Source organism: Manis javanica, chromosome 13, assembly GCF_040802235.1.
Source record: "Manis javanica isolate MJ-LG chromosome 13, MJ_LKY, whole genome shotgun sequence".
Classification (NCBI taxonomy): domain Eukaryota; kingdom Metazoa; phylum Chordata; class Mammalia; order Pholidota; family Manidae; genus Manis; species Manis javanica.
The window spans coordinates 87,156,279-87,168,405 of record NC_133168.1 but is presented as its reverse complement, the minus strand read 5'-3'; the positions used below and the strand labels follow the sequence as shown (position 1 = coordinate 87,168,405).

The 12,127-nt window shown below is 54.2% G+C and overlaps 1 protein-coding gene across 4 annotated transcripts in view; it reads left to right on the top strand.

Annotated features, from left to right (window-relative positions):
* The window catches only part of KCNN1 (potassium calcium-activated channel subfamily N member 1), a 28,064-nt gene extending 20,375 nt beyond the window's left edge, over positions 1-7,689 (top strand). For 3 of the 4 annotated variants that reach the window (XM_073220128.1, XM_073220129.1, XM_017646394.3), the window contains 4 exons: positions 28-138; positions 695-822; positions 5,362-5,431; positions 7,432-7,689. In XM_073220128.1, the coding sequence (XP_073076229.1) occupies positions 28-138; positions 695-822; positions 5,362-5,431; positions 7,432-7,686 (564 nt within the window). In that variant the 3' untranslated portion in view covers positions 7,687-7,689. The remainder of the gene's footprint in view (positions 1-27; positions 139-694; positions 823-5,361; positions 5,432-7,431) is intronic. The other variant, XR_012124429.1, reaches the window with a different exon arrangement.
* Positions 7,690-12,127: the final 4,438 nt, after the last annotated feature.

Here is a 12,127-nt window from a genome sequence, read left to right as displayed (position 1 = left end):
ACATGTCCCCCACCTCTCCACCTGCAGGGGGCCGGCTGCACCGCGCTTGTGGTAGCCGTGGTGGCCCGGAAACTGGAGCTCACCAAAGCAGAAAAACACGTGCACAACTTCATGATGGACACCCAGCTCACCAAGCGGGTAAGGACTCCAGCCCCCATCACAGCCATCTCCCCTTCTGGTTGTCAAGGGCCTTCCCCACCTTACTTCTGCACAAGCCAGGCATACACATGTGCCCACAGATCACTCTACTGCACTCTGTGTAGAAGACTGTCCAGGGCTCTGCAGTGATACCTACACCTATGAGCTGCGCACAGAGCAATGTGGCAATGCCTAGTCACAGCCCAGCCATGGGAACACAGCAAGAGGTAGGGATTCTGGGGCTAAGCAACCAGGTGCAATTATAAGCTATCTGACCTTGGCAGGTTGGCCTCTCTGGTCCTCAGTTTTCCCACCTATTAAAGGAGGGGGATTCACCAAATTAACATTTGCAAGGTGTATAGAAAGGGTCTGACTCCTGGTGAGTGTTGTGTGTTAGGTACACACACATAGAGCACAGCTGTAGACATAATATAAACATGGCCCTGTCTTACAGTTCTAGGACCTCAAAGGGGCAGTTCCAAGAGTTTCTGGAAGTTTCCAGAGCATTCTGTGCTTTTGTGCCCACCTTGAGGAATTTTTCTTTCTCTGGCTCCAGGTGAAAAATGCCGCTGCTAACGTTCTCAGGGAGACGTGGCTCATTTACAAACATACCAGGCTGGTGAAGAAGCCAGACCACACCCGGGTTCGGAAACACCAGCGTAAGTTCCTCCAAGCCATCCATCAGTAAGTCCAGTACCTTTCCCGCTTGTGTTTCTGTGTCCACCTGGCTTGGAGGAAGCCTTGGCCTCCAGGAGGAAGCTGTGGGTCAGGCCAGGCAGCTCAGCATGGCCTTGTCACAGCTCCTCCCATACCAGGCGGTCAGTTGGTTGGGGGCTGCAGCTTTTGTGCTGGGTAGGATGGTGGGATGATCAGGGGGAAGCAGGTTACAGGCCCAACACATGTCCAGGGCAATCAGGTTTGATCGGTCATGCCATCCACCCAACAGAAATGGCAGGAAGCCTATTTTATTCTCTGGAATATGATTTTACACCTTAGACATTGAAGAAATTCCTTTTCTTTGCTTTGGCTGCCAGGAAGCTCAGAATTAAATTTGTGGCCTGATTGAAGTGATCAGGTGGGGTAATTAGAAATTGCTTTCTTTCCACTGTTGTCTCTTTGTCTTGAGAATTACTTAGTCAAGCAGTTCTCACCTTGGCTGCTCATTGGAGTCACCCAAGGGACTTTTAAAATCCCACAGGCTGCACCCAAAGCCAGTTACCGTAAGTATGGGATGCAGCTTGGGCTTAAGTTTCAGTTCCTCAGGGGAGACCTTGTGCATCCAGAGTTGCAAACCATTCCTGTAAAGGGCCAGATACTAAATATTACAGGCTTTGTAGCCCAGACAGTCTCTGTCATAACAACTCTACTCTGCCGTTATATTTGGAAGGCAGTGAGATGAATGGGTGCCGCAAAAAACATAAATGTTGTTTTTCAAAAAGGCAGCTGGCCACATTTGGCCCACTGGCTATAATATATCGATCACTGTCCACTAGAAATACCATGTGAGCCACATATATCATTTTAAATTTCATAGTAGCCACATTAAAAAAAAAGAAAAAGGTAACAAGTGAAATAAATTTTAATATATTTATTTAATATATCTAAAATATCATTTTAACATGGATTGATATAAAAAATCATTGAGATATTTTAGAAGTTTTTGTGTGTCTTCAAAGTCCATTGTATATTTTACATTTATAGCCTGTTTTTATTCAGATCAGCCACATGTCAAGTGCCCTATAGCCACATAGAGGATGGATGGGATATAGAATGGATTTAAGTCTAGAATTTAAATAGCTCTGTATTTTGTGGTGTGGGGCACTCAAATATAAATTACAATTGAATCATGTGATACCCGATTTAAAAATAATAAAAACATTTTTAGGCAGTTTTCAGAATGAGCCCACGGGTTCCTGTCTCTCAGCATGGGAAACCTCATTCACAACTAGATTCCCCTAAATAAGTCACAGGGACACCCCTACCTCAAAAGCCGCCAGGCCAGATTCAGGGACCAGTGAGCCAGAGAGTGAGGCAAATAGTGTTAAGGTCTGAACTAGTACAGCAGGACAGGTACCAGGTCAGCCATGGGGAACTGACCGATGAGTCAGCTTGGGCGCCGATGAGAGGCGGCACCGAGAACCCCAGTGTGAGTGGTGGAGTGGGGAGGCTGGGTAGGGAGAGAGCCCAGGATGGGACCGGGGCAGCCTGGTTTCTGGGGTGCCAGAAGGTAAAAGAATATGAGCATGGGGAGACCAGGTCATGGGAGACGAAGCTCAGCCAGCTGGACTTTATAACTTTTTAATCCTATTTAATCATTTTTGCCTCTTTAAAAAACAGCTTTGTTGAGGTATGGTCAACATACAGTCAGGCCCACCTATTTAACATGCAGTTTGATCAGTGTTAACATATGTAAATACCCTTGAAACTATCACCACAGTCAAGATAACAAGCAGATCATCACCTTAAGTGTTTCCTTGTACCTTTTATTTAACATGCAGTTTGATCAGTGTTAACATATGTAAATACCCTTGAAACTATCACCACAGTCAAGATAACAAGCAGATCATCACCTTAAGTGTTTCCTTGTACCTTTTACTGTCCTTGTGTTTCAGCTAGACTTTAGTCCATTTACACCTACTGTGTTTATTGTACACCTACTTGTCTTTAACTAGATAGTCTAGTCCATTTATGTTTACGGTGTTTACTGTTATAATGGTATTGATTTCTCATGATAACAGCCCATACCTCACAGGATTTTGGAAAGGCCTGAATGGGATTATGTGCAGAAATAGCTGGCATAGTTCCTGGCACAGACAAGTGCTTGGTAATGAATGCATTCCTCCAATCCCTGCTTCCTGCCTCTGCTTTGACGTTGCCTAAAAAGCAGGGAGAGGGGCTGGTACCCCACTTACTCGACTTTACTGTGCTTAGGTGTTAGTCCTACTTCGTCACAAGACCCCAAGGCCCTTGAGGACAGGGATCCCACATTATTGACCCTTCTGCAGTTGTTAACTGACCACTGGGTCCCAGTCTGGTCTCTGCCACCTAACTGTGGGGCTTTGGAAAGTGACAGTGCCACTTCAAGCTTCATTTTATAAAGTGGAGATGATGGTAATGTGTCTCTTCTCAGGAATGGGTTGTCAGTCAAACACAATTGGGGTGACCAGATGACTTACCTGTGCCCGCCTGCCACAGTATTTTCTCAATATGGAACCTGGTGTCCTTGTTATAACCACCCATGATATGTTCATTTGGTCACCGCATGAGCATTTCCTACACCAGCTGGTACACCAGGCATGGGGGACACAGATATGGCCCTGCTAGGACCTTGCCCCAAGGAATGTTCCAAAAGGTTCTTTGGGGTAAGCGGGGATAGTGGGAATTGAGAAAAGCCAAGTCTGGAGAGAAGGCACCTGCTCTATCATTTACCTGTGTCCCTTTGTCCTGCAGTGGGACTGTCTCAGTCACCCTTAGGTCCCCCTGTACCCCTCAAAAAAAAGTGGCCCTGTAAGAACAGCTGATGAAATCAAGCAAGTGTGAACTAGGGCCTAAAGGGTGGATGGGATGGGTAAGAAACCGAGAGGTGGGCAGGCATACCAAGGAGTGTCCACAACCTGGGCAAAGGCAGGGAGGTGGGGATGAGCACAGTGTCGGGGAGACTAGAGGTCTCATCTGCAGGCAGGAGGGAGCCACGTCATGTTCTTGAGCTGAAGAGTCCCCGTGGTGGAAGCTATGTGTGAGCAGCAAGTGAAAAGGAAGAAATGGAGATGCCAGATTGAGGAGCACAGCGTGGCTTTGGGGAGTGTATGTGCTCCCTGGGACTGCTGAAACAAAGGACGGGGGGGGGGTTAAAACAACAGAATGTACGATTTCACCGTTCCAGAGGCCAGAGTCTGAAATTGAGGTAGTAGGCAGGGTCTGCAGGCACCAGAGAGGACCTGTGCAGGCTTCCCCCTAGCCTCCGGCAGCCTCAAGCCTGGCTTGTAGATGCATCATCCTGATCCTCTGTCTTTCCTGACATTCTCCCTGTCTTCACATCATCCTGCCTCTGTGAGGTCACGTCGCCCTACTTCTGTGAATGTCCGTGTCCAAATTTCCGTTTTATCAGGGCACCAGTCACATTGGAGTAGGGCCCTCCCTGAGGACCTAAGCTTAACTTGGTTAAATATGCAAAGACCCTATTTGCAAATGAGGTTATATTCTGAGGTCCTGGGGGTTGGGATGTATTTCTTTTTGAGGAACACTATTCAACCCATAACAGGGAGGTTCTAGAAAAGCCAGGAATGACTTCCCTGGGGAAAGCAGGTTAGGGCTCTTCAGCGAGCCTCTGCTTCCTGTCCAAGGCACCCCCAAACCTCCAGAGCTGGGGGTGTTTGTATCTACCTCTATTTCCCCAGACCAAGGGCTGGGTCCTCCTGCCAGCAAGGGTGGGCCCCCCAAGGGGCCTCCTAAGCATCTATCCCATGTGGACATGCTGGGATTAGGTTTGCAGTAACGAGGAAGAGAGTCCTACAGGAATGGTCTGAGCCTCAGTTTCCACCTGGGAAAACAGCACAGGCAGTTTTCTGGACTAAATGCCGCCACCAGGGCCAGGTGCCTGGCACAGGATGGCATACAGTGAGGCCGCAGAGCTGAGGGCAGCTGCTTTCACTGGGTGATCATTGCCAGAGGAAGAGGACGGAAGGTAGAAGTGTCCCCAAGGGGCTGGCACTACCTCCTCAGGGGCTGGGCTACTTCCCAGAGCAAGGGCAGCAGCTGTTGCCAGCCTGACCCTGGGGCCACACACTCGGGAGGCGGGTGGGGCCGGGCATATGCCACCCAGCTGCACGGAGATTAAAACTGCCTTGTGATTTCTCTCTTCTCTGCCGGGTCCTACCAGAGCTCAGAAGTAAGTCTCTTCCTAGAGGTTAGCGGTGCATGGCGGTCACGGGTGAGGGCACACATCCAGGGTAGCTCCTGGAGGCTGTGTCCACCCACCCTGCAGGCTTCACTTGGGCCTGGGGGAGGCCAAGGTCCTGGGTCATCCTGAGTTGGGCTGTGTGGACATGGCCAGACGGTGGGCACTGTGCTGGGAGGGAATGGGCTGCAGGTGCCTGACCCTAACTTCCACCTTATTCCGCACTGCATGTTCTACAAGGTGACCCCCCAGGTGGGGTGGGTACACGAAGGACCCCCATATCTCCTACAGCCACTAAACAACCCCACCTGCTCACTGTCCCGCAGGCTCCGGAGTGTGAAGATTGAGCAGGGGAAGCTGAATGACCAAGCCAACACCCTCGCCGAGCTGGCCAAGGTGAGCAGGGCTGGGTGGGGTGGCTCCCCAGGAGAGGACTCACTTCCTGCCATGGGAGGGACAGCAGACAGGTGACACAGGCGAAGGATGCAAGGTGGGCAGGGACCCACCACCAGGGGACAAGGGCTCTGTCTGCAAGAGTCCACTATGACTAGAGACTCTGTGAGAGACACTGAGAATCTACTTCTGTGTGTAAACTCTTTACATTTTAACATTGGCATATTATTTAAAAAATCACCACCTAATAAAATAGCTTTAATAAGAGCATTTAATTAGTGGGATAAATTGGTGAAGTGGTACTTTTGTATCTAAGCATGTCATCTAGATACAAATTCTAAAGTTTAAGAGAAAAACAAATCTCTTGCTGTGGATGGAAATTCAAATTATAGCATTAGCAGAAAACTTATTTGTGTGGGAATTAAATAAATTTCAGAAATTACAGTTTGTCACATTATTCTGAACTCCCTTCTGACCAATGATGTGCCTTTCATAAATAGTTCAGGTGTGAACGTTGCTCATTGGCTTCATCCCAATCAATTAATCACTCTGAGGATAACTTAATATTATCTTTAGCAGATGTTAAGTCTTATCCTATATTACTTATACCAGCATATTTTGGATCCACTCCCTTTCATTATTAAGAGTATGCAGTATAATTTAATATTAACCTACATAAATTTAATTTGTAAGGGAACATTATAGAGGAGAAAAAACATATTCTAGAGCCCTGAAAATATAATTCAATTGGTAGGAGAAAGAACAGAATCCTAAGAGCATGTAGAAATCCTGGGCCAGCGAATTTCATGTCGTATGAGAGATTACACATAAAATGCCTTTGAAAACTCAGGTACTAGATAGATATTGGGGTTTAATCTCTGACAAAAATAAAATGTACTATTCTAAGTTAAAAAAAAAATTAAACCTCAGGGCCAAAGAGAACCATCCCAGGGCTAGATGCCTGCAGATGTTAGTCTGTGGCCCTGGGGCCTGTTCCCCTGAGGCAGGCTGAGGTGAAGGTCAGTGGCCATAGGAGGGGTCCGCTCGAGGTGGTAGTTAACACCCGGGTGGGGTAGGTCTACCCATAACAGTAAAGGGTGGGGGGCAGGACAGAGGCAAAGGTGTGGATGCTAGAAGGGAGAGGCTGGGTGAAGTGAAGCAAGGAGCCGTGTGGGTGCCTTATTCTTTCCCCCGACTACGGAGCGATTGATTGGGGCGTCTTTCCCCACCTCGGCCTGGCACTGCCCCTTCCGTCCTCCCATACGAGGCCCGGGAAGGGTGGTGAGCTGAGGTCGTCGGCCTTGTGTCTGATCAGCACGCAGCTGTAGACACGAAAAGATGTTCTAGCGCCACCTGGTGGCGAGAGGCGCCTGCACCGAGGGATTTCCCTGCGTGGCTGGCCACATCTGGACAACCTGGCCCTGCTTGCTGGGTGGTGGGAAGCAGTCTAGGTGATGGGTATGCCCCACTGCCTGCTGTAACAGTAATTGTTTGGCTGTCATGTTCCCTGCTCTGTGATTGGATCAGATCTCGGGGTAGACACCTCTTCTCCTAGAATCTAATGGGTGCAGGGAGGGGGCAGTTCAAAGCTGAGCCCCCTTCCACATCCGCATGACCATCACCCCAGTCTTGAACCTAAGCCTAGAACCTCCCACAGGTCTATGGGCTGTGATTCCTCATGGTGAAGGCACTGCCCAAGACCACCCTTTGGCTTCATGTGTCATGTGGCCAGTTCATCCCATTGGGGCAGCTCTGGCCACATCCACCTGGCCCCAGAACCATCCTGACCTCCCTCAGGCCTGCTCACCCCCATCCTGGCACGCAAGGTGGGGTCTATCTAGCGAGAGACCTGTGGGGCTAGGTGTGTCGTCACCATTGCCCCTCACTTGGGTCCCCTTAACAGGCCCCTCCCACCCCACCCAGGGCTGCTCATCTGTCTCGAGGTCTGTCCCTCCCTCTCATCTGGCCTCTCCTCTCCCTCCCACCCCTTGTGTCTCTGGCAGACCCAGAATGTCATGTACGACCTCATGTCCGAGCTGCACGCCCAGCACGAGGAGCTGGAGGCCCGCCTGGCTGCCCTTGAAAGCCGCCTGGATGCACTGGGCACTTCTCTGCAGGCCCTGCCCAGCCTCATCGCCCAAGCCATACACCCACCCCCCGCCCCCCAGCCTTCCCGACCCAGCCCTGGACCCCCAGACAAGGTAGTTCAGAGCCCTAGGCACTGGTGGCCACCTACGGCCCCTTCAGACTGTGGGTGACGGCCCTGCCTGCCACCGGACCCCTCAATCTTGGCCATCGTGTGGCCGCCACTCCACGCCACCCAGGATGCCCTATACAGCAGCGCCTCTTGGAGTCCAGGAGCCAAAGCTGAGTTGGGCTGAGTGGACCAGGGCCCACCCTGTCCAGACTGTCCAAGCAAAGGGTGGAAGGCAGGGCCATACCACACGGTGTGGAACAGGCCACAGCCTGCTTCCTGCCTGGTTGGAACCGGGGGAGCCCGGAGCTTCCTCTGGTTCCTTGGTCCTCCGACTCTTCCCAGGCCCCCAGTGGGTGTGGAGCAGCCGGGAGAGGGGTCCTTGCCAGTTCTGAATAAAGCAGGACCCACTCAGTTGCTGCCTGTCATGTGTGGCTGGGAGCCCTCATCATCACAACATGGGAGGTGGACACTGGGTCCGGGTGTCAACATGGACGTGGGGGTCGAGGTAAGCCCATCCCATCACTATCCAAGCTTGGTATCCCCCAGGCCCACGCTCGGTTGAGGACACCTCCTTGAGATCTGCACCATCACCTGGTGATGATACAGGGACCCTGCAGAGGGCAGGGCCCAGCTGGGGCCTGCCAGAGGCAGCAGATAAAGGGAGCATTCCTGCTACCAGCCTGCTTTCCTGGAGCACCCACGTGGGCCAGGCTCCAGTGGGGCCATGGGTCACAGTCCCATGGGGGAGGTGACAAGAGTGAGGAGGAGGGTCATTCAGTCTTCACTGGATATGCATTAAGTGCCTGCTGTATGCAGGGAACGTACTGCAAACTACTACACTCACTGTTCACTAGAACCTGACCAGGGCAGGGGGAGTAAACTGAGACTCAGAGAAGTGAAGCTACCAGCCTGGGGCTGCAGAGCAAGGAGGGTTGAGTCAGGATTCAAACTCAGGGTCCCATGGGCCAAAGTGAAGACCCCAGACTTGGTGGTGGGCACTCTAGGAGATGTAAGTAGTGGGGTATGGTACAATCCTGGGTTTAGAGTGGCCCCTCTGGGGCAGGACTTGGGGTGGGCTGGAAAGTTCCAGACACAAGTAGAACAGAAAGGTCCCTCTGGCGTTGGGCTTGGCATGCTGCAGTGAGGCAAGGGTGGCAGGCACTTGGCAGGTGCTGGGGTCCTGGTTCCTGAGGAGGCTAATGTAGGGCTGGCTGAGATCTCCAGGCCCTGGCAGCCTCTGATAAGGCCATTGGCCCCTCCTGGCTTGGTAGATAGCTTGGGTGCAAGAACCAGAAGGGTCTGGGGAGGTGCCTGTGGGCTGGGGTCAGACCTGGGTTCCACTCCTGACTCTCCTACTGCTGGGTGCCTCTGGGCAGTGGTTGCCCCCTCTGGGGACCTCAGTTTCCTCATCTGTAAGATCCAGTGAGAATAGGATGCTGTGCCCCCCACCCCAGGCTCGGGAGCACCTAGTTTGACAGAGGCACAGTAAACACAGCAGTCACGGACACAGTGACCAGACCCATGGAGAAATAAACAAGGCCAGAGCATGGCTATGGTACTCTGGAGGGCTAACAGCTGGGCACTGCGGTGTGGTGGGGGCGGGGGGCGTCTGGGCAGATCTGGGGAAGAGCATACCTAAACAGTGACACAGCCAGTGCAAAGACCAAGAGGCAAGACTTCAGCTTGGTGTGCTTGGGGAACAGCTAGGAGGTGGCAGGGAGACCAACCGGGAGGCCAAGGCGGTCTCAGGGCCAAAGGCCGGGTGGAGAGCAACTTGAGACCAGAAGACTGCCTGGCGTCTGCCTCCTCTCTGGGCCAGCCACATCCGCCCCTGCCTGCCTCTTACTCAACAGCGCCGACCCTACAAAAACTGGGCCCGCCCCGAGCTGGGGGGTGGCAAAGTCGGCCGCGCGGGCCAGCGGGAGGGCCGCACGTCCCCAGGGGCCGGGGCGCGTCACAGCGGCGGCCGAGTTGGATCAGGAAGTGCGTCGAAGATGCGCCTGCACAAGTTCGTCGGGGCCGGAGACCGCTCGGGAGGGCGTTCCGGGCTGCGAGGCCGAGAGCTGAGACCCGGTAGGCCTGCGGACACGCTCGGGCCCCGCGCCTCTTCGCTGCACTCTGGACCCCGCACCCGGGGCGCCCTTCCCACCGTGCGCCCAGGCCTGCGCCATGCGCCCCGGGGGCGTGCGCAGCTTCGCGCTGGAGCTGGCGCGGGGCCCGGCAGGCGCGTACCACCGCGGGGAGAGGCTGTGCGACCGCCTGCTGCTGGAGGCGGCGGCGCCGCTGCGGGTACGAGCGATCGAGGTGGCGGGGCGGGGCGGCCACGCACTGGCTCGAGGGCCGAAGCGTAGGTGTCAACGCGGGGTCCAGCGACTACGCGGCCGCCGAGACGTACCTGCGGCAGCGGCAGCTGCTCCTCCAAGGTGAGACGCTCATTACCCCAGCTGGGGTCTTCCGGGACCCTCTTCCCAGGTCTGGGCGCCCCAAAGCCAGAAGCCTGTCAGCTTAGAGGCTATGAGGTCGGGTGACACGTCTCAAGAAGTGGGGATGTTTCCCCACTGGGACACCTACCCGCTTCCCAAACCCTATTTTTTGGGAAAGTCTCCCAGGGTATGGGCGCCACCCCACCCTCACTCCAAGAGCCGGGACTCCCTTCACCTAAAGGCTTTGGGGTGGGGATCCACTATTCAGAGCGTGGGTGTCCCCTGGGTGGAATCGGGACCGACCTTTTGGACCTCAAGATTCCCCTTCAGCCCCAGGCCTAAGGAAGAGCCCCATCTCACGTTCTCAGTTTACTCGCCTTCACATCACACCCAGTTACGGGCAGGAACGAGTTCTTCCCTGGGTTGGGGGTTCTGATGGTGTTTGCAGGTGAGGGAATGGAAAAGCATCCCACATGAAAAGGAGACGAGTGGGGTCAAATCAGGCTGGGAGTCCGAGGTCTTGGCCACCTCCCTATCCTGCTCTGAACCTCTGTCGCCACCCTCAGGCCACATGGCCAGCCAGTGGCAGGACAGAGGCTTCAGAAGGAGCGAGTCTGTGCCCCAGCACAGTACTGTATGGCTGCGGAGGATGTCGGCTCTCTGGGCTGCCCTGCTGCCTCCTCCCGGCTAAGCCAGACCCCACTATACCCATCTGCAAAATGGGCGGAGGTAGGTGGCAGGAGGCAGCTCAGACCTGGCTCCCTGCCCGCAGACCCCTTTCTCCCAACGCTGCACACCGTAGATGGTTTGCCTACAGTCTTTCAGCCTCGTCCTAACAGCGCCCAGGTGCAGGGGGACTCTTCCCAAGCCAGCTGTGGAAACCCAGGCAGAAGCGGAAGGGGCCCAGGAGGCACTGCCCTACCCCTGTGGCTCAAGGGAAATTGGGGCTGGTTCCACTCACCAGCGACTTCCTTAAAACAGTGGAGGGCGAAGCTTGAGGAACTGGGGTGTGACCTCTGCTGAGGCCCTGCCTGATCCTCTCTGGGCCTCTGGGGAACCATCTTTGAAATGGACTGAGGGAGGCCCTAGCTAAGTACGAGCCTCCTGGTCCCTCCAGAGTCACCTCATCCCCACTTCCTCCCGGATTTACTGTCTCCTGTCCTCCCTCCAGGCTCCACTTGGCCCTGGAAGAAAGTCCCATCCCAACTCTTCATTTCTGCCCCAGAGACTACTACTCCAGGCAGCCTCCCAAGCTGATCTCTGAGCCTCTGCCCCTCCCTTCGGTCCTGCTCTAACCCCTGTCACCGGCTGCGGGTGACCATATCCGGTTATGCCCAACCCCACTGGGGGTTCCGAGGCCTCAGGGGGTGGTCTCACCGTCTTCTGAGCGAGACTCAAGAGACCGGCACCGTAGGGGGTGGGGTGGAGCAGCAGCGTATTCTGCTGCCACCAGAGGGCGCCGGCCCCTGCCGACCACAAGGAGACAACTCCCGCCTTGAAATCCTACGTGCGCTTCTTTTGGGGAAACTCGGGTCCAGATTGGGGTCATACCATCCCAAGGGCGCACCGCAGCCCTGGACGCGGAGGTTCCTGGAGTGTCCTCTCCACTCGGCTCTGCCAGCCCGGACGGTGTGTGTGGAGAAGGCACAGGGGCTGGGCCTGGAGGAGTTGGCGGGTGGCTGAAAAGTTGGGACAGGAAGTGAAAAAAGTCAGGAGTGGGTTTGATGACCCTGGAGCGAGGCTCTGGAAGGGGTCGAGTAGGAGATCCACTGTGATTCCTGCACAACACTCTGAGGTTGGGACTGTTTTTCTTCCGGCTCCAGGAACGTGGAAACTCAGGCGCCAGGAGTTGTCATAGTGCTGGGCAGCGTTCGAATTAGAAGAGGGGTCAAGAGAGGCCTGAATGGAGAGAGGCCCTATCCACTTCCTCCCTCCTCTCCCCTCCCCCTCCCCACGTTGCACAGAGGGGGAACTGAGGCCCTGGGATAGTCCTAAAGATGTCAGGGTGGAAATTGGGACCAAGTCGTGCCACACCCCTCCATCTTGGGCTGGACATATCTCCGAGTCAAGTCTGTAAGT